Here is a 22,350-nt window from a genome sequence, read left to right on the forward strand (position 1 = left end):
GTGTTTGCAGTAAATGGCTGCATTCCTGTGTTGCTTCTAAAGACGTGTAGCTTAAGGAAGTCTTTCTGATCCTGAGAGGAATTGGTCCAGGCAGACTCTAGCAAACTGCTCAAGGCATCATCTACTGCATGGTCCAACCATGTCTGGTGATTAGTCTAATTATTGGGGATTTGGAGTTTGAGGGATGTGTGTGTTTGATGGAAGCAGATGTAGGAAGGGATGCTGAAGGGCCAGAAATGGTTAAGGCTTGGAAAGGCAAAATAGGAGAAGGGGCTGTAATAGCCCAAAGAGGAAAGCTGCATTTCTGCAGCATTGGCATTGGTGTAGGGCTCAGGGGATGAGCCAGAAGCAGACAGGGACTGCCCAGGACCCCATCAAACTGGGCTGGACCCTTCAGCCCTGCTCAGCACCCGAATTATCCTGTTCCTTCCTACTGCTGCACAAAAACAAGCCATAAATAGCTGGAGTGGAAAGGGAAGGAACTGGATACAAGGCGAATGAGCTGATCATAAAGCCTAAGTAATCTCTTTTTCACATGTGCCCAGTGATGAATGAATATTTGTTCAGGCCAGGGAAGTGACACCTCCCCTGCCTGGGGGACAGCAGACAGGAGCTGGTCCCTGTGCCTGCCAAGGTGCCAGCCAGGGCTTAACCTCCACAGGAACTTCCAGTCCTGGGCATCAGCCTGCCCTCACCAAACCAGAGCAATCCATAATGCCTTGGTAGCCCCTTCTGCTTCCAAAAGAGATTTACTGTCCAGTGCAGACTCGTGTTAATTACTGCCAGCACTTAGGAGTCTTTATCTGTCTTCCTTTACCCATAGGGGTGTTGTCAGTTTGGATAGCTAATCTGGAATTAAGCTGATGATCCACAAAGTAGGGCCACCCTTTGGTCAATAATTCACTGCTGTCACCAACTTCTTTGTGCTATCAGGAGAGTGACCAGGAAAACTGATTTACTGGCAGCCAAGAGCATCTCCTCTGGAGCCTGTGAAGACAGCCAAGTGGGTCCTGCTGTGCTGGTAAACCCTGAGTGATGCATGGTAGGGATTTTTCCTGTTGCAGGTATTCTGAGTGCTATAATTAAAGACTAAAACATTTTTATGGCTAAGAAACCACAATATATGCTAGGTTCACAACTTCAGTCACCCATCACCATGGACTGGTGTGGAGCCACAGAGCAGGAGTGACTCAAGATCAGTGTGTGGGGAGGGAATTCCAGGGCCATCCCTTGCTCATGCTGCTCAGAGCAGGCAGGAGGTGCTGTCTGGGGCTTGGTCTGCTGAGTTCAGCTCCAGCAGCACAAACCATGGGATGTCTCAAAAGGAGGCAGCACAGGGAAATGCAGGATTGGCTTTTAGAGCAGCTGAGAAAGTGGCCATGTCCAACTCATCATTTTTCTAAGCACTGAAAATTACTTTTCCATCTCCAAAGTCTGCTTTCACTTTATTAACTTTTGATTAGTGATCATTCTTTGTTCTGCTGAGCTTGAAGGAGTTCAATGAGGAACAGGTTTCTTCTCTGCCATGTCTGTGCAGCCAACTGGAAGGACCATAAGGAGACCAAAATTCAGATGTTCTCCTCCCAAAATGGGTTCTTCTGTCCATGGGCCAGCAGTGTGATCAGAAGAGCAGTGGTGCCTTCTGGAGTGCACACACTCATGTATTCACTCTTGCTAGACAAAAGTACAGACCCTGGTATTTACAGATATTTTTAGAGTTTTAAATATCCTTATTTTCAAATAGATTTCAGTGCTTGGTGCCAGGGAACACTGAGTTTTTCTGCAATATGTGTTGCATTTTGCTGCTGCCCAGGAGGGAGAAGGCTCTCTGGAGCTTGGAAAGAAGCAATGAAAAGAATGATGCTGTTGATGTTGCATTGAATTTGTGTTGGTGCACACTCCTGTGCCACCAAGGCGCCTCTCTACAGAGTGGATAAACCTAAGGGAGCTGGGAAATAGAAACGTGGTGTGGAGGGCACCAGCAATCTCGTGAGGGTTGGTTAAATAATAAAGTATTTGCTAATAAAAGATAATTTTTTCCATGCTATTTCCAGGGCTAATAAGCAGAGGAAGTGAAGAGAATCGATTCTGTGTTGCATGCTTGTGTATGATCAGGCCACCAAATTCAAAACACATGAGTTTTGAAAAAGTCCACAACTTCAGCCTTATAAAATGGGTTCCTTTCCCTGATTCTTGCCTGTGATCAGATAATGACCTTCGTAAGCAAAACAGCCCCAGCTGTATTTCATAATGGGAATATACTTCTGTACATTGTAATGAGCTGTTAACAGGGAACAGTATCGTGTGAAAATCTGCACGTTTCCCATGATGCTGCCCTGATTCAAAAGCCACACATAAATTGTTTGGTATTGCAGATTTCAAGGTCGGGATTGGCCACATAAGATCCAGTTTTTCACTCTCAAAACCCAATGTTTTTAGCAGGCTGGAATTTAAAATAGAAAAGGCTGGTCTGTTTGGAATCTCAGGAGTTGTGTGAGAAGCACCTCAGTGTCAGGTACTCAAAAGTGTGTGGCAGGTGTGGGTGACTGGAGTGATGAAAGGGAAAATAACACATTTGCTCTTCCAAAACTCTTCCTTACCAGGCTCCTGAAGGAAGGCATCCTGAGCTTTGCAAGAAGTTGTGAATTGGTGAAATTCATTGAATTTTAGGAGGTTTCTAGCAGAGCCAGGAGCTGCTTTTCACTGCTAGGATGAGCTCCCAGGGTTCCCTTCCTGATGCCAGGCAGCACATGGACACATGGCTGGGGCTCCAGAGTCATTTGTGCACTGAGGCACTTTTTCTGCTGGCTATGAATACTTGATTATTAAGCATATATTACAATTCTGAATATTATTTTAGCTGTAAGTTTAGTCTCCATCCTCTCCAGCTTTTTAGGTTTGATCGTATTCCAGAGGCTTACTAAAAACATGCGAAGAATTTCAGCAAAACTCTCTGGAACACTTTTTGTTAAATTCTTTCAGTCATGCAAGCTAAATTAAATGACAGCTCTGTCCACCAAAAGATTACAAATATCAATCAGGCTTCTCCCCTAAACTCATGAAGGAATTAAATGTTTTTCTAAAAGTCTTCTATTCCCCTTAATAATCTCTTTGGCTGTTCTCTTTACTTTACATATTTTTGAAGTGTGTTGAAAGGGATGATTTCTGCCCTAAAGGAGCACAGTGCTTGTAGTTTGCTGACAGTATTTAATCTGAATTTGTGGGCACAATTTTGGTTATTGCTCAAATTGATATTTGCAATACTGTGGGCTTATTTCCAAAAGGAGAAAACAGCTATTAAACTGCAGTCCAAGAAACATGATGTTGAGCTCTTTTCAGAGATGGGAGATTAATGATAAGAAGTATGTTGCAGCTCCCACTGTTTATGTTAAAATTGGAAAAATAGGACCAGGTGGCTCGGTGGGATGGGGAGCTCTGAGTAAAGTGGTTGTAAAGAATGAGGAGTTAAAAAGATTTCAGCATACAGTGGCCTGTCCAAGACAAGCTGAGTCATTACCCTGCGTCTGTTTTTGTCTGGTCACTGTGCAGTTATGAATAATTGTGTAAATCACACCGGGATGCCCTGGGGAGCTTTCCTAGCAGGAAGACTCAGCACACCATTCCCATCTGCCTCGTGTTTTAAGCTGTAGGCAGACCACAAGAAAACCAAACAAGGAAGATGTACCTGGAAACCAGATGTGACTGCCCAGCGTCTCTTGGAGTCCCTGACACTGCCCATCCAGAGGGTCATGGATTGAAAGGGATGAGGCTGGAAATAAAACTAATGGATCCATTAGACCTTGTGGTGAGGAGCAGAGGGGGTGCCTGCCATGGTGGTTGTGTGGGTGGGGAGGAAAGCCCCACAGCCCCCTTGGAGGTGCTGGATGTGTGTGCCCAGCCTCCCACGGAGAGTGCTCCAGTTTACATCAGCTATGTTGCAGTGTATTTTTGCCATTATGGTTTAACAAAGAAGAGCAGATATGACAGTAAACTCTTACAGCTGGGTGAATTGTGATTAAGTTAAAGCTATCTCACTGTTACATACTACTTTAGTGATCACCAGACTGTGTATTTTCCTGCCTCTTACCATGGGCTTTAAACCACAAGACATGAATAAACTGTAATGTTAGGGTACAGTCAGCTCTGCTTGCTATTTAAGGATGGGGAATCTATGTTCAGTACACCAAATATAATTTCATAAAGCATGCAAACCATCAGGGAGGTTGTGGAATGATTGATGAGTGGGACTAGGGCTGCTGCTCTGGATGAAGATGAGACATCCAACAGCATTCCTGGGTCTGGATGTACCAATGGAGTGGAGTGGGATTTCCACCCCGTGCCTGATCTCCTGCTAACTCTTCCAGTAGGTTTTGTGTCATGGGCTCTATTTCTCCCACAGGCAGCTGTAAAATTTAATTGAACCTCTCTATAGTTATCAGCAGCTAGGGAGGGCGTGCCTGAGGATGGAGCTTTTCTCCTGGCAAAGGAAAGAACAGTGTGGCAAAGGGATGTCACGTTCACTTGATCCAAAGTTGGGGCCCACGTGATGTTTCTCAGAAAGTTCCTGTTTTATTGTAGCTACAAAGGCATAGAAATTAAGCTGCTAATTTATGGCATGCCAGGGAAAAAAAGTAGTACTACAAGAAATGCTCAGTTATTTTCATGTTTGAAAACACACAATTGAAAAATCCTGATTTTCCCTTGCCCCCCACTGAGCTTATTAAATCTGAAAATATCCTAAAGCTTAATTCTCTCTGCCAGAAAGTTCCTCTGCTCTTTTGGGTAAGTCATGAAAGTTGTGCTGCCTGTGCTGCACAGTGGGGTCCTGTCTGGTTTACTCTGTTCCTGGGATGCAGAGGAGTGAGCATCCCACAGGGGAGTGAGCATCCCACAGGGGAGTGAGAATCCCACAGGGGAGTGAGGATTCCACAGGGGAGTGAGCATCCCACAGAGGATCAGGATCCCACAAGGGAGTGAACATCCCACAGGGGATCAGGACCCACAGGGAAGTTGGCATCCCACAGGAAAATGAGCATCCCACAGAGGACCAAGGATCTCACAGGGAAGTGAACATCCCACAGGGGAGCAAGGATCCCACAGAGGATCAGGATCCCATAGGGAAGTGAGCATCCCACAGAGGAGCAGGATCCCACAGAGGATCAGGATCCTTCAGAGGAACAGGATCCCACAGGGAAGTGAGCATCCCACAGGGAAGTGAGCATCCCACAGAGGAGCAGGATCCCACAGAGGATCAGGATCCCACAGAGTGAGCATCCTGCTGCTGACCAGTCGTGGCCCCTTCCAGCACGATGGGCTTGGGCTTTGGTTCACTGGGTTTGAACTGGTGTGTGAGTTAATTATCCGCTGTGCATGGCAGACCCTCATTCCAGCTCAGGCTGAGGACTGCTGTTAGCTGGGGGCTTTGTTTGCAGGAGCAAAGAACAAGTGATGGTGTAAGGGCTTGGGAGGTTGGCACGTTTGGTTCCTGGGCGAGATCTTCCCTCTGCTGCCCCCAGCTCTGCGCTTGCCTTTCTGTTTGTTATTTTTTTGTGGTTGCACCATATTCTGGGAGAGGCCTGTAAACGTCTAAACAAAGTAAAATTCCTGAAAAGTGAACTTACCCAGCCTGAGCCAAAGCCTGTTGGAGGCTATGAAAGCACATCCCTGAGTTTTGAGGAGGAGAGCTGCATTTTGCTGCCTGCCATGGGTGTGGGGCTCACCCAGCATGGTTGTCACCCCAGGCAGAGTTTGGCACGTGCCAGGGGGAGCTTTGCTGCAGGGTTTGCTGCAGCTGGGGAACCCAAAGGGGTCTCACAGGGAGACATTTGCTTTTCATTATGTTCTGCTCCTCTAATATAAACACTAAGGTATGTGGACATCGCTGTGGACAGGGCGAGCCAGATGCCAAAGGCATTCCTCCAAGGCTGTATAAACTTCAGGAGATAAATATTTTAGAAACTGTTTTCTAAGGCTAGTCTAATAGTTTAAAAATATAACCTAGATTCCAAATATTAAAAAATGCCTTGCAAGGCATGCATATTGCTGCAAGAGATGGAACTAACCAAACCCTGAAGCATGTGGAAAGCTCCCATTTTGCAATATCTTCTCTGTTACTTATCCTTTCATTTTTTTTTTCAGCGCTGAGATTAAATTCGAGAAGCTTTTAACACCAGAGTGGCAGTGATAGAAATTTTCAGCATATATTAACTAGCTGACTCACACTTTTTCAAAGGGGATCTGGGTTTATGATGGAGTAGCTAGCTGCTTTCAGCAACAGCAAAATCAGGAAAGTCAGTGAAGAGAAGAAGCTGATAGTTTATAATGTGTCTAATCCCTCTGTGTGCTGTGATGGGAGTGTGGGGAGCTCCCATCCATGTTTGGAAAGTGGTCCTGACCCCGTGCTCAGGGGAGGCATTCATGTCCCCATTCCAGGGGTGTGCAAACTCTCACTGTTACTTCGGACTCAGCTTTAAAACATCCTTTAAAAAATGTTTTCATTGTAGCACTTGGCTACCCCCAAAATTTTCCCTAGCATCCTCTGTGCTTCAGGAGTGAGAAATGAGATTTTTAGGTTATGTTTGGGGGGTCCATATAGACCTGAGAGATCTGCCATTTCCTTTAATCTAAAATGGGGGAGAGTCCCTGAAAGTAGCGAGATTCCCTGAACAAAGATTGCTCTTGCTGCTGTTTTTTCCCATCTGGCCTAACTCTGGACATGTGTTTTGTAGCTGACCCCAGAGCTTTGGTGACATTGGGGTCTTGCAGGGCTCATGTGGTTCTCACTGGGCAGAAGCCAAAGGGCAGAATGACTCAGAGTGGTTTTGCCTCCTCCTTTTGTTTCTCCCACTGAAGTTTGTGTGCAGCTTTGTCCATGAGTGAACCTGAGCTCCTCAGTGCTTTGGCACAAGGAGTGTGCTGGGCTCTTGTCCCACTGTCCTGGCTGCACTGAATCTCGTCCCAGCCGTGTCACCCAGTGCAGGCTGCAGCAGGGAGGGTGGAGGGGAGCAGCTGAGTCACTGTGGCCCCTCTTGTCTTTCAGCTGCTCCGAGGGATGACTTTGCCCCGTCGGAAAGCTCCAGGAAAAGCCGCGGAGGAGGAGGAGGAGGAGGAGAGCGGAGACTGCGACGATGAAGATGAGTGTGGCAGAGGCTCTGGGGATGGAGAGCTGAGAGTGAGGAACCAGCTCCGGTTCCTAGCAGGTGATGGGATGGTGGCACTGCAGCAGCTGCCCCTCTGTGGGCTACAGGTGTTGGTGATGGTGATGCCTAGAGGAGCTGGGCAGAGGCTAGACAGAATTAAGAGGAATAAAATGGATATTTATTGAGAGGCCTTCAAAGGCCACATCCTGGCAGTGCCATTGCCACAGTCATGGCCCTGCCTGGATGGCTCCAAGATGGAAGCAAAAGAGGCCTTGGTCATGAGATCTCACATTTTTATAGGTTTTAGTCCATTTGCATGCAGGAGTCAACTGTCCAATTAACAGCCTCAAATCAGGAAGTTTCATCCTCCTTGCCTTCTTGCCCACCCTCCTCTTTTCACGTTGTTTATGCTTGAAGGGCCTGAAGTTTGAAGAGATTGTCCTTGAGTCCCCAGCTGGACTAGGACTGTTTTGTCTTCACCACCCAAGCACAACAGAAAAGCACACCCAAGCACAACAGAAAAACTTAAGGCATCAGTGGTGTGGGGAGCTGGGGTCTGCTCAGGCTGACTCACTGCAGGCACCCCCAGTGCCCTCCACAGCCATGGCCCAGAGGCTGCAGATGCCCAGAATTGAGAATTGTGCTGGCCAGCCGTGGTGGCAGTCCAGGCAGCAGCTGGAGAAGAAATGCCTCTGCTTTTGCAGGCTGGTTCTGTAGGGGTGTATTGAGGGCAGCCCATTGGAGAGGATTTGAGGGAAGTTGCAAACCTGATGTAGGTTCCAGGGTCACCCTTTTCTCTCCTTCCCACTGCTGCCTGCAATCCTGAGATTTGAGATGAGCTTCTCAGCATCCTGGAGGGCATCAGAAAGTCAGGAAGGCTTGTTTGTCTGCATCAAATGATGGTTATTTCTGATGCAGGATTTAGAAACCCCCCCCCAAATGATATTTTGCAAATACCTCAGGCTCATTTTTCAGAAGTGATCTAGGTACTTGGGAGCCTAAAAATTGCTTTGCTTGCCAGTGTGAGTCATGTTTTGGTTGCTCTGAAAACCCTGAGTTACCCCTGATGTTATTAATGAGGCAGCCTCTGGTCACTCCTTGGGAGGAGAAACCAAAGGACCAGTTGTGCCTTGGGCAGTCACACGTGCTGCTGGTTTGGACCTTCTGGACCCACTGAGAGCTCCCTGGGGCTCAGCAGCATCATCTGGTGTGCTGGTTAGAGCAAGCCCTGGCTGTTGGAGGCTGTGTCCAGCGTGGAGAGCAGTGCTGGATGTTGGGCTGTGGGCTGGAGGCTTGGCCCAGTTCATGCTGGTTCCACGGTGCTCTTTGAGAGACCAGACAACTGAACCTGGATAAAATCAGCTTTGAAGTTTAAAAGGCAAATTTGGGCTCCTAAACGAAGCACAGATGTTTCTAAATTCCCTCCCATTGGTCTGGGATAATTAAAGTATCCTTAATGAAGTGAGAGCTGAAATATTAAATGCCAGTCTCATATCAAAGATTATTGACACATTATGTAAAATGCATAAAATACATATATTCAGATATTAAGTAAGGGAAGGAAAAGACTTTTCAAGTCCTCCACTCCGAGTCTGAAAGAGAAACAGAATTTTGAGAGGGATAAAATACAATTTCATTCAAGAACTAAATAACAAAGTTTATGTTAAAGAAATACAGGTGATTCGCAGTGTCCTGTGCTGAGAGCAGAGATAAGTGTTTCATTTTCCAGGATCTTTGTGTCACACCTTGATGCTATTTTTAATGTGTTTCTAATTTCCTTTTAAAGCCTTCCCCACACTATCACCAGTGATCTCTGAAGTCGGATATATGATCCTTTCTGCCTTATTCTGCCTCTCTAGGCTAGTTTAATCACTGTATTGATCTCCCTGGTGACTTGCCCTTCTGGCAGCTTAGACCCCTCTTGTCACTGTGGTACAGGAACATGCAGCAGGAAAAGAGGACTTCTCCTCCTGGGCTGCTCTGCTGGAGGGTGTTTGCTGCTGCCTTTGCTATGGGATGGGTAAATATTAACTTTAAAGCAGCTGTGTCTCTGGGACATGAGGTTCCTGGCAGGTAAAGTCCTTCAGGTTGCTGAAAGTGTGGAGAGTTTGTCCAACAGGGTTTTAAGGCACTGGCTGAGCTCAGAGGGCACGAGCTGTCAGAGAGACCTTCTTCCTTGCTTGTCCATGCCATATGCTCTTATTCTGTGTTTTGCTTTAGAGCAGAAAGGTGAAGCTGATATGACAGTGACAGAATCCTATTTGGTTGGTATTGGATATAAACTGTGACTCTGTTCAAGTTTTATGTTGGAAACCAGCCCAGGAGAAGTTGCTGATGGTGTGGAAATACTCACTTTCAACATTTTTGAGAATGATATTTCTTTTTACTTTGAAAGGGTATTTTTCAAGTAATTTTTTTCCATCATATCACATGTACATAGCAAGAAATAAAAGGGACCAGAAACCATTCCACATTCCCCCCCCCCCTCCAATTCCACAAATTCTAAATTTTAGGGTAGCATGCCGATTTGAACTGATGCCAGGCTTTGAAATCTGGAAATAGTTTACAAAAAGAACTTTTACATTTAATGTGGCTTTATCTCTCTCCTTCCCAAGGTGGTTACCCTGTAATAGAGGCAGAGCAGGGACTGGGAGTGGCTGGGGTTGTGTTACTGAGCCCCTGGTTTATCCCCTGCTGTGTTAGGGCAGGAGCATGCAGGCTGTGTGAAGTGCAGTGGTCAAACCCATCTGAGCGTGTTTGAGTCCTGCTGACCCTCAAGGTCTGCAGTCAGGGGACAAAGTTTGGGGCTTTTCCCTCCTTTTCTCAGGTGCTTTGTTCAGCTGAGGAGGAAATTTGGAGTGGAGAACTCCTCCCTTCCAAAGGGATTCCCAAGCCTTGCAGATGGACTTGGTGATGCCTTGAGGAGGAGGAGAGGTGAGTGTCTTGGGCTGGCACCGATTTTGGCTGTTGGCTGAGTGAAAACATTGGCAGAGTTTGCCACCTCTGAGGTGTTTGCATCTCTCGGATGCAGGAGAGTTTCTCCTGCTCTCTGGTGTGGGTGCCACTGGTCCTGCCAGCTAACTGCAAACATCTGCTGAGCTCTGGCCTCACCAAGATGTCCCCTCAGAAGGTCTTGAAAATAAGGAGATGAAAAAAGAGCAAAAGAGGGGGAAAAAAAAAAAAAGTCAGTCTAAAATACAGACTAGTTTTGATTTATCGCCTGTTGTATAAAATGTAACCTTTGTTTCCTATTTATAATGAGCCTGTAGTAACTGGACAGTCAACCTAAACTTTAATGATTTAAACATACTTGTAAACTGTCAAGTCAAAAGTTTGTGAGTGACTATAAACATATGTTGGTGAGCCCTATATGCTAATAAATTCATTATTATGTTGCCCCAGTGGGAAACACAGAGATGGCAGGCTTTTTTTCACGATAGGTCTTTTATTGTTTGTCACATCTGCAACACATTAAGGGTTTTGAAGGCAGATGATGTTTACAATAAGGGGGAGGACTGAAAACCTCCCAGCTCAGAGAAGAGTGCATCCTGTTTGTCAATGGAGTACCCATGGAGCCAGCACCCTGGCCATGCAGCTCCAAAAATAGAGCTCTGTACACACACACACATATATTTATGCCACACCAATGGCAGATCATGCCTGCAAATGAATTATAGTATTTCCCCCCAAATTATGAGTCAGTGCAAATGTCTTCCAGGCTCTGTGATGCAAACGTGCTCACAGCCTGCTGGGATCAGTCAGGGCACCCAAAGGAAAACGAGCTTGGGGTGGTTGGTGCTTTGCTGATGCTCCAGCCAGCCACTCACTGATCAGATCACCTCGGGTGTGCTCACTCCAGATGCCACTGGGAACCCAAGAGGTTGTTGCCAGGGAGCCTGAAATTAAAACATGGATGCTGGACAGGCTCCTGTGCCAGGTGTGGGCTTTATCAAATGCTGGGGGTGAGGAGGTGCAGGCGTTTCAGAGGCTTTGTAAATGTGGTTTGGTCCAGCTCGTCTGTGCCCCTGGGCTTCTCACAGGCTTTGCTGGGAGGAAAATATCTGGTTTAGTAGCTGAAGCACTCAGAGAACATTCTGAACAATCCAGCAACTTGGAGAAGGAGCTGGGAGTTTGAGGGGAAGATTTACTTTTCCAAAATATCTGTGTTAGGCAGCAACAAAAGTTGTCTTGGGAACAGATGGATTTGGCAGAATTAACTAGAAATAGTTTGTCCTGGGAAGGGAAGTTGGCCTCATCCCATGAGATATGTAAGGATAGATGTGTGCAATAAAAATATATAAAGATGGCTCTGGAAGTTTGTGTGTGTAAAACAGCTCCCCTGCCTGGCTGCTCCTGCCTGCAATAACCTGCAGTGAGTTTTGCTCTCAGCTGTCCCTTGGCTATTTCTTAGGGAGTTTGTAGTTCAAGCCCCCCAAGGAAGCCTCAAATTTTCCTGCACCCTGCCCATTTGCTGCCAGACCCTTTGTAGATTTCCAGCAATTCATGCCATACCTAGGTGCTTCTTGAAGAATCAGCACAGCCTCCCCCTTGGCTTACCCAGATCTGTAACTCTTTAGTAACTTCTAGCTTGCTTTGCCGTTGATTTATCCTCTTGGCAGGTTTTTTTTTCTGAATGCTGTCATCATCAAATTGCAGGCTGGAATATTGTCTCTGAGCTGGCCAGGTGGGGTGTTTTCCCAGGTGGAAAGGCTGTTTGTTGGTAGCCCCTTTTTCCATCTTACCAAGGCGTAGTTGCTTCCAAACGAGAATTTGGAATGCAGGTCACAGGGCAGGGGAGTTTCTGTATTTCTGTGGTGGCCATCCCTGTGTGGGCACAGAGTGGGACCCCTGTGTTTTCTATCTTGCACCACGTTTTTAGAAGCTGCTCTGTGAGTTGCAACTTTCATCCCTTTCTGCTTTTAAACAGCTCCCAATGCCCAGAAAAGCATTCTGTGTCTTAGAGTCTCAGTGCTGAGGTGTTCCTACAGCCTTTGGTGACCTTCCTCTCCTCACCCTCTCCTCTCCTGGGTTTATTTCAGGAGGGTGCCATCAATCCAAGCCCCCTCCCTGGGGCTGCTCATCTGGGGACACAAATCTCAAACAGGTACCAGGGGTTTCCCTGCCAAGGGGGTGGCTGTGGATGGCAGAGGGGGAGCCAGACAAGGTCACTTTGGGTGCTGCCCTCCTGGTTTCTGCTGCTCATTTCTATGGGAAAAGTTCCTTAGAAATGAGCATTTGTGCTGGAAAAGGGAATAGCAATCAGAGTCTGCCGAGGCTCACTCCATGTGTATGCTGGGAGACAGACCAACTCTAGTTAAAATATTTACAAGATCGTGTATTCCCACCCTTTATCCTTTATCACAGTGATCACTGCTCTGCCAATGCCTCCAGGGTGCCCCTATCCCAGCACCTGGATCTGCTGATGCTGCTCTGCTCCATTTACTGCTGGCTCTGGGGCTGTTCATCCCTCTGCTGAGGCAGGCATTCTCAAACACCCCAATGCCTTCTGAAATGCTCCTTCCACAGGTGGGGGACATCCCCATCTGTGTGGGTTTTGCTGACAGTGCAGGGCCATGCGTGGCTGCTGTCCCATCCTGATGAGCAGCCTGCAGGCTTGGAGGCTCCTCCTGACAAATATCGTGTGTGCAGTACCAATATTTGCTGTGCATGGCTCTGCTCAGCCTTCAGCAGGGCTGGCCTGTCCTTGGCTCAGGCACTGGGTGTGTGTTGACACTGCATCCTTCCCATGGGGTTTGCTATCTGCTGAAAGCCTTCAGGCTTCTAACTATCACTTTAGTAGCACAAAGTTACCTTTTTTTTTTTACCCTTTTTTTTCTCCTTTTTCTTTTTTTTTTTTCTCCAAAGAGAGTGCTGTTGAATGCTTGACTGAAGCAAGGATAGCAGAAACATGCTGTTTTACAAGATATTCATCCTGTCCCAGGGTGAAAAAATGACAAGGCAAAAAGTCAGCTAGATTATCCTGATGGAAGAGCTGGAATTGTACCAACTAAAACAGTGCAATAGTCTGATTATTGCTTTTCTATTTCAAATGTTTGTGTTTATTGAGTTTTTCTTTTAATGAAGATCTGGTTGAAAGTCAAGAATTCCTCATCATTGTCTAAATAAAAGCTAAAAGATGGAGAGGGAGTCACATGTAGCAGTTGAATGACCCTCTAATTGAGTGGCAAGTTCATTAATTTACTTCTGACGTCAGCAAAAAATGATTTTTTTTTTATTGACAGACTGGGAAAATTACTGGTGGTGTCTGGAGAAGGACTTGTTCATAGCATCCTTCAGCTGGCTGTGCTGCTGTGACCTTTGCAGGCCCCACACTGTACACAATGTGTACATTTTGAAGAATTCGTGGGACCTCTGTGCCCTGAGTTCCTCCAAAGAAACACTGATTCCATAACTGAAGAACTAGAAAGTCATCTGTCAGAATCTGTACTTTGAGAAAAGCTGCATATATGCAAAAACCATTTAGGGAATCAGCAAGTAAATCCACTGGACATATTAATCCCATGGTTCTATTTTTTTGTTTGTTTCAATTTCACTTCATTTTTTAAATTTTTTTTTTTTTTTAACTTTTCCAGTGTTGTGCTTACAAATCCAAGTCCATCTGAGCAATTTATATCCAGTATTTTTAGGACTTTTTTGCCTTTGGTCCATTCTGACCCAAAGCAAAGAATGATGTACCATTTTTTAAAAAGCTGAATCAGAGGAGGGAATATTCATACATTCCCAGAGTGAGCAGACATTGTTCTAAATCCTTTTGGAAGATGAGGCTGCTCTGTGGGCTCAGTGTGGGGTGACTGGGTGAGGCTGAATGGCTGGAAATGTAGTAAAGATTAAATGAGATGGTGCTTCTGCTAAAACACGTAAAAATGTGCCAAGGTCTTTGGGAATCTGTGACTGCTCATCACTCCCAGGTGTTTACAGCTCCAGTCTGCTGGCAAAAGGCTCACCCTCTAGTTAGGCTGCAAGTTTGAATAACAGTTTGTACTATGCCAGGGTGTCTAAGGAGACACTTTTCAACAGTGTAATTTGGGAGCTAATGTTTCTTTAAATTGTTACTGAGTGCAGCATCTTACATGACTGAACACCTCCGAACAATTTCAAGTATGCAAAAATCTGCCCGGTTGCAATAGTGATGGCCATATTTATCTTTAAAGGATGATGAATCTGTTTTTTGTGGCTGAAAACACATGAATTCTGATGAAGTTGGGAAATACAATTCCTGACTTGGATACAGTCATGATTTTTGGTTTTTGGGTTTGTTTTTTTTTCTGTTTTCCCTTGTGGAGAGGCAAAATAATGTAACTGGTTTTCTTTTTAAGAGACAACAATAAAGGTATATTTCAGACAGAAGCAGATCAGGTGCTACTTGCTAAAGGCCCAACAAGATAACCTTACACTGATAGTCAGGGCACCGTATCTGCACATTTTGTTGTACAAAGAGAGGTTTGTCTGCGAGCCTGATAACAATATAACATGTTGATTGACTTTTCACATAGGAGAGGGTGCCCCTTTCATGAGTGGCTTGGCTTTTAGTAATGCTTTACTGCAGGTAAGCTGATAAGAGAGATTATGGGGATGTAATAAATGAGGCTGTTGGGCACAGCCCTGCTGAGTGCTGTGGGAGAGGGCTCTGGCCCTGGAGAGGGTCCCAGCTCTCCTGGCTGGTGTGTGTGCCCAGCACTCAGCTGTCAAACATCACAGCTGGGCCATCCCTCTCTTGCCCCGTGCCTGCTGCAGCTCCTGTTCCAAAAAATGTGCTCAAGGCAGCTTGGATGGGGGTCTGAGCAGCCTGCTCTAGAGGAGGGTCCCTGTCCATGGCAAGGGTGGTGGAACCAGATCATCTTGAAGGTCCCTTTCAGTGACAAAAGAAGACAAATTCACAGAACCGAGATCCATCAAGGACTATAAAACACATCTGCCCAGAAAGTGTCTTGGGGAAATACAAGTGTGTCAGTAGCTGAAGACACAAAGAATGTTGTGCCAGGTGGCCCTGTCTCATTGAGAGTGCCCAGGGAAGCCCTGGTCTCTCAGCTGTGGATGCTGCTCTGCTGCCCAGGCTCTTGCCCTGAAGATGTGTCACCTGGATCATGGAAATCCTCACTGGAAACATTCTGGGTACAACTTTCAGAGCACTTTTAAGCCCTGTAGGGAAGAAGATGGGGAATGCTGAAATGCTCCAGGCTGCCTTAGAAAGCCTGACCTCTTGGTTCCCCTCTTCAAATTTGAACAAAAGTGTTTGTTTTTGTGCAGGTGGTTCTTGTGGCAATGACCTGGCAGTGTGAGTTGCAGCATTGTGGCAGTGACCAGGAGCTCTGGGGAGCTGGTGTTTACTTGGATGTGGTTGAGTGAGAGTCTGCATGGCAGCATCTCCCTGCCTGGGATCCAACAGGTCCCTACATGCTGCAGACAGCAGCACTGCATTTTGAAAATTAGTTTTTACATCTTTCCATAAATACAAATGTATGTGTCTATGAAATAATCAAGCCTGATTAAATGAAGCTCTGAGTTAAATATCTGGAAGTTGTCTGGATCTAGATGTAACCTGGATGGAGGAAGAGCCTTTACTTGAGATGAGATTTTCAAAATTAAATCAATGGACAGCCCATGCTGGACTTGTGCACAGACCTGACCACAGAGCCTGTTGCTGGCTGCTGTTGGTCTCCAGAAGAAAGAAACACAGACCTGCTCAGAAAGTAGCCTCTTTTTCAGTCCTTGCCAAAAAGGTATTGGAAAGGGGAAGAAGGATGCTTCTCCAGAGAAACCTCCTAGGATCCTGGTGTTTTAATCCTCATTTCTTTCTCTCTTCTCACCCCTCACTTTGCAAGTGAAAATAGCATGAATTTGGGTCTGGCCTGCAAATCACTCATCAGTCAGTGCATTACCAGGACAGGATCAATTACTGAGTCAACACTGCTCCGTGTGCTGCAGAAGCAGGGGATCCATCATGAGCTCTCCTCGGCTGTTGTGCATTAGCCCTGAGCTGTGCACACACATCTGCTGGGGCTGACACCAGCAGTAACATGAACTGAACCAGGTGTGTTTGCCTGAGCTCAGGCTCCCCTCATCCCCAGGTGTATCTCCAGCAGATCCCTGACCCCTGGTGCTGGGATGGATGAGCTGTGAGCTAGAGGAGGGATGTCCTCCTGCCCTGCCACGCACTGTGTGTGCTCTGCCTTCTCCCTCCACCCCTGCCCTGGGGCTCTCACAGCTCCAGGGAGGGCCCACATGGGTTTCTTCCACAGGAACACATTTCAGGCAACCAAGTGGCTCTGGAGTCTGCTGGCTCTGCCAGCTTTTCTGGGGCATCTTCCTTGGGGCAAAAGTGCCCTGGCTTCAAAATTTAATCTCCCCTCATGTTCCTTTTAGGGCAAGCCAGAAACTTTCTGATGGGAGACTCTGTGTTGCAAACTGTCTCTGCTGGAACCGGGAGGCAGTGAAGCATGCTGGAGTTTTGGATGGGATTTTCTTGTTTTGGAATAAACTGAAATATCTTTCTCTGCTCTTGCAGCAGAGAAGTGAAGCAGCAGCAGCCTGAAGCACAAGGTAATGCTGTCTGCTTTTACTCCACAGCAGCTTCTTGTCTAAAAGTCTGCTTGAAATTACGTTTTTAATTATACCACAAAAAAAAAATTGATTGGACTTTGTTGGAGTGGTATGTCAACTTGCCTTTTTTTTTTTTTTTTAATTTAAACAACAAAAAATTTGGACACATTTTGCTTTTGTTCTGCTTTGGAGCAGTAGCACATTCCCCCTCTTTTATGGGAATGGAAATCTGGCATGTTGACCAGCTTCTGTTGTTTCAGAAAGTGTCTTCAGTGGTATTTGGAGCTCGTAATGACATCTTGCTGTCTGTTCCTGCTTTTCATTTGCTGTTTGCTTCCCGTGGGACCTGGGACGATGCTCTGCCCTTCCCTCCTGCAGGAGGCTGGGCCTGAGCCCAGCACAGAGCTTGAGTTGAACCCAAACCCAGCAGCGCCTTCCCTTTCCCTGCAGGTTCCTTTCTGTGTATCCCATCCCCAGGCAGGTGGGAGCTGATGCCTGAAGTGCTGCCTTGGGGCTCTTTGCTGGGTGCAGAGGGAGCCTGTGCACCACGGAGTGCCCACGATGCTGCTGCATCCCTTGATGGTTCTGTGAGGTGTGGGGATGGATATTTTGCAGGGGCAGGTACTGCTGGCTGCTGAGCATCAGCTTTGGCAGCTGGACAGATTGCCAGAGCATCTGTCACTGCCTCAGTCCAGTGCAGGAGTCCCAGTAGGATTTCTACAATGTAAATTACAACTGCAATGTGAGACACATCCTTTTGCTTGACTGTTTTTTTTTTTTCTCCCTCCTTCCTGTTTGAATTCAGTATCTCGAGTCTCAGTAAAATTGCTGGACTCTAAGCTATTTTACTTTTGTCTCATGGATACTGGAGACACTTCCTGCATGGGGAGGCAGACATCTGCTCCAGCCTGTTTTTGGAGTTTTTTGTGTCAGACAGCCTGCAGTTGGCAGGTGGGAGCCGGTGGTTATTATCAGAATCTGAGTAATATCCTCTGTCTCCTTGATAACTCTGCTGGCTGCTCTGCAGCTTTGGTATGTTTGCTCGTCCTCTTCTGGTTCTCTGTAGATCATTCCAGTGAAAAGTAAATAAAGAAAAAGGTTGTGTGCTCCCCAAAGTCATCACAGAACACAGCCTGCACTATCTCTTCTCTTGTCCACATAAATCACTGCTAAAGCATGTGCAGAGAATGTGAAAGAATGCATTTATACCCCAAATTCTCTCCTCTCCCCTTCCCTGTGCAAGCAGCCTTCCCCACTTGTGCTCCAGTGCCTGTTCTCAGGGAGCATCTGATGCACCATTGCTTTTTGTGTCCCTTCCTGACTCTTGTAGCTTTATTTAGGTGTGGGCTTTGGTGACAGTCAGAAAGCTTTGCCCTGGGCACTTGGATTCTGGCAGCTCTTGTGGGGATGGAATCTGAATCTGCCCTCTCCAGGCATCTCCTTGCTGGTTTGGGTTCCCCCCTTCCCACCCCTCACTGGCTTTATTTACCCCGGAATCATCAGGGATGGATGCTCTCCAGCCACTGCAGTTACCTGAGCTGGATGGTTTTTCCTGGGCCTCAGACCACTCCTCCAGGTCTGCTGACCTTGTTTCCAGGGAATAAATACCAGTTGGTAGGTCAGGTTTTGATCTTGGAGGTTCAGCTGACGTCTTTCCCTCTATTTGGCTCCTCTGAATGTTTTTTGTGACAGCCCTGAGCAGCTGAAGGCAGCAGAGGTGATACAGCACCATGGGCAGAGTGGGTCTGGTGCAACCTGGAGTTCCCAGCTATAAATAATTCCACTGAACTTGGCCTTCAAGTGCCTGTGGACTTGAGCACCAGCTTAAGTCTCTTGTTGATATGTGTCTGCTGGGCCAGACACTAATATTATTAGCAGACACTAAATAGGTCTCTCTTATTTAGTGGCCTTAATTTATTAAATCAGGCAGAAGTGCTCTCAGAAGAGGAGTGCTGGAAAAGGGAGCAGAGCAAGCTGTGAGTTTGTAATTTGCTGGATCAGGCCCCTGGAGATCCATGTGATCTGGTGCACTAGAGGCAGTGCTATTGCAGTGACTCATAAACAGATGTGCCCAATTTACATTGCAGCTTAATACCTTTGTTTAAAAATAATTGGCCTTTTTAAGAAGACAAATGTGTTAAAGCAGATGTTTCCAGTAAAACAAATACTTGTGTGATTTACAAACAACTTCCTACCGCCAGAACTCATTAGAAAATGTGGAAAAAAGAAAAATGGTTCTGTGTACCCAAAAATATTCCAAAATAAGGACATAGCAAGGCAGTATTGCTACACACTGAACAAAAATTACTGCTCTGCTTGGGTTGGAAAGCAAGAGGTTAGAGCCTGATTTGATTGCTAATAACTAAGGTTCACCCTGACCAGTTGCATACATTCAGGAGCAGAAACCTGTCTGTAAAAACACTTAACCAGCTCCTGTTATGTAGGATAGAGGATAACTGGGACCACTATATGGGATTGCCTGGAGGCTCCTAAATCCCCTCCATCCCATTGAAACCTACACTGAGGGACTGGATGGCTGCAGGATGGCACAAACCCTAAAGCAGAGCTAACAGATACAGCCCCAGAGCAAACCCTGCTCTGAGGGATCCCTCTCTGGGCACGTCCCCACAGCAGGGTGGGATGCACAGGGGGATTCTGCCTCTGCTGCTCAGGTGTACCTGTTCACCTGCTCCTCCCAGTTTTTGGGAGGGTAAAGGCAGGTGTGTGCTGAGAAACTCCTGTTACAGGTTTCTGGTCTCTCTGAATTTGCTTCCTGCCCAGCTCCTGCTTGCCCTGCAAGCCCAGCACTCCTGTTAAAATTTGACACCCATGTGGTCTTAATGGCTTTCCCAGCCACAGCTCCAGCACAGCCACCACTTTTTGTTAGCTGCAGGGGCTGGCAATCTCCCTTTGCCTTCCAGCTCTCCACAACGCAGGTATTGTATTTATTTCATGAACTTGTCACCTATTTTATCCAGGCATTTGTTGCAAAAGAAACAGTGACAGCAGATGTTTGTGGGTTGGCAGGCTGCTCCTCTAAATCCATTGTGAGTGCCCTGGGCAAATGGCTCCTCCAGCTTCCAGAGGACACAAAGTCATCCAGGCAGATGGAAAGATGGGGAGGCTTCCAGCTCCTGAATGGAGCAAAACAGGGAAATCAGGAGGCAGAGAGGGTTTTGTTTCTTTGTAGAGCATTGCAGAAAAGTGATGGAGGCCGTGTGGATTTGTTCCAGTGGAGGATACCAGCTCAGCAAATGCTTCAGTGAGGATGGTATCTGGAGCATCTTGGAGCACCCCTGCATCTTGGGGTACCTGCCCATTATCTGCTTCCCTGGCTCTGCTGGGGATGCTCTTGCACCTGGAGAAGCTGGGAGGGTGTGGCTGAGGATGTCTCACCCAGGAACAGGTCACACAGCAGGCAGTGGCACACAAGGAGGCAACAAGGATGATGTGAGGAGCTCCTGCTGCTTCTTGGCACGTGGATGTCTCATCAGGGGTGTCCAGTTTGTTATTAGGAAAAATGAATGCTAATGTCAGAGACTCTTGAGGAGTCCTGGGGAATAGGGATGAGTGGATTCCCTGAAGGGTGGATGTGGGATGGGACTGCCCCTCGCCCTCCCAGCTTGCTGAAGAGTGATTCAGAGCCAAACCTGCAGTGGCTGCCGTCGCAGGGGGACTTGCTGGGACGTGTCCAGAGGAATTAGAAATATCCTGGGGGGAGGATTCCCAGGGCACTCAGAGGAGCTTTTCTCAGCTCTCCCGTCAGTGTTCCTGAAACCTCATCACAACCTCAGCTCAGTTTTAGCCATTAGTGAATGGAGGCTTTTGCTTGGCTCTCAGGGGCCATACGGTTTCAGTGCTTAATTAATTTCTTCAAAGTGGAGGGTGTAATTAATGCCTGTGGTGTGCTTTGAGACCCTTTGGTCTCTAGGGCAGTGTGAAATCTGGTTTGGTCTATGAAAATCATCCCTGGCCAGTACCCCATGCCAGGCATGGCCATCTCAGTGTGGCCACTCATCCTGTCACTGTGTTTGGGGGTCTTTTGGTCTCTGCTGGTGCTGTCTTGTGGATGGCCACGGGCAGGTGTAGCCCAAAGCATCTCGTTTGCCCTCCATGCTGACAGTCCCCAGCCAGTGCAAGTTGTCCTGGGGGCATGGAGCCAAATGGAGGAAAAAAGTCCCCTCACTCCTTAAAAAAGGGGTATGCCTGTCTTCTTCCCTCCTATGCCCACACACACACTTTTGTTATTTGTTCCTGAATTCCCTTTGTTTTTCAGCAATTTCTTCAAAGAGGGGAAATTGTCACTAGCTGCTTCGTGCTGACTTTAGAGTAAACCACTCTTCAAAGTCTAGGCAAACTGGGTTAAAAAATTATATATTTTGGCACCTTAGGAGAGCTAGGCAAATTTTCTTCCTGATATCTATAAAGTTGTGGTTTTTTTCTTACTGTCAGCATTGTTTTTGTGGGTATTAAACATGAACATATAGGAGAGTGCAACAGATTGCAGGTCTGTCAAGTTCCAGCACAATCAGCTACCATTATTTGAAGAAGATGCTTTTAACCAAGTCTTTAAAATTCCCTCCTCATTTATCAATTTTCAGGTATGACTGCACAGATTTGCTCCCTGTCCCACCCCCTGGTGACACCATTGCTCACGCTCTGGGTGATCCACAGACATTTTACACCACCAAGCATTAACAGAAATAAATTAACACTTTAAAAGCGTAAATGTTGTATTTCATAGGAGTCAGGCAGGATATTTGGAAGGGAAAGAAATGTAAATGGAATGAAATTCTTAAGCAAGATTATTGATATGACAGGACTAAAGAGCTTGAGATTCTGTGAAAAGTGCCTCTTTTCATCCCTCTAATAAGTCCATTACTTGCACTCGGGAATATTTTAAGGTCCTTTTCATGCTGACTCTGGAGTTGAGCATGCTTTGCATTTCAAGCTTTGTCTATGAATCAGTAGAAGCCAAAGTTATTTCTGCTTTAAAATAACAGGAGCAGGGAACAGCTAATCTCTTTTCATTCTGAGTCCTTACATTATTTTACTGGACAGAGTTTGTGTTGGCTACAAAACAGGGCATTCACAAAATCTATGAGAAGGAATTTAGTCTAAGAATGAAGCCTAGATTGCAGTATGCATAAAGACTCCTTTTCCTAAGGCCATTAAGAAATTCCAAATCTGAGCTATTTTGAACAGTGACATTAAATTAGCCTTGCTAATTCCAGTAATTCAAGCCGATAGCTGAGTTTACAAATCTACTAGATGAGGCCTTCCCATAATTACAATCTCAATGTGCTTTTCAGCTAAGGTGAGTTGGCACAAAAAAAAAAGATAAATAAATAAAAGGGGGGAAAAATGTTCTTTCTGTTCTGGCTTTTGAGATGAATATCTCTAAAGAACAGTTAAGCAGCTGTATTGCACCAATAAGACGTCCCCTGTCCTGGACTGGTAAGTTCATTTTGCCTCTAATGTGCAAGTGAAATGCAGAAGAGAGACTGGATTTTTTCCCTGCTTTGTTTTTTTCTGTTGTCTCTTTACAAAGGAGAATTCACACTGCTTGTAGTTGAGTTTTTATTTGTTTATTTACAGGTGGTAATTCTTTCTGGGAAAACAAGGAGTGTGACTGGTTACCCTCTTTTGT

At 46.3% G+C, this 22,350-nt stretch overlaps 1 protein-coding gene across 5 annotated transcripts in view; it reads left to right on the top strand.

Moving 5' to 3' along the window:
- GPC3 (glypican 3) overlaps positions 1 to 22,350 on the top strand; it is a 142,371-nt gene that overhangs the window by 109,223 nt on the left and 10,798 nt on the right. For 4 of the 5 annotated variants that reach the window (XM_014885959.2, XM_088173146.1, XM_088173148.1 and 1 more), the window contains one exon: positions 7,040 to 7,199. In XM_014885959.2, the coding sequence (XP_014741445.2) occupies positions 7,040 to 7,199 (160 nt within the window). Of the gene's footprint in view, positions 1 to 7,039; positions 7,200 to 9,966; positions 9,999 to 22,350 lie in introns of those variants that run through there. The other variant, XM_088173145.1, reaches the window with a different exon arrangement.

Source organism: Sturnus vulgaris, chromosome 14 (assembly GCF_052056855.1).
Source record: "Sturnus vulgaris isolate bStuVul1 chromosome 14, bStuVul1.hap1, whole genome shotgun sequence".
NCBI classification, from domain to species: domain Eukaryota; kingdom Metazoa; phylum Chordata; class Aves; order Passeriformes; family Sturnidae; genus Sturnus; species Sturnus vulgaris.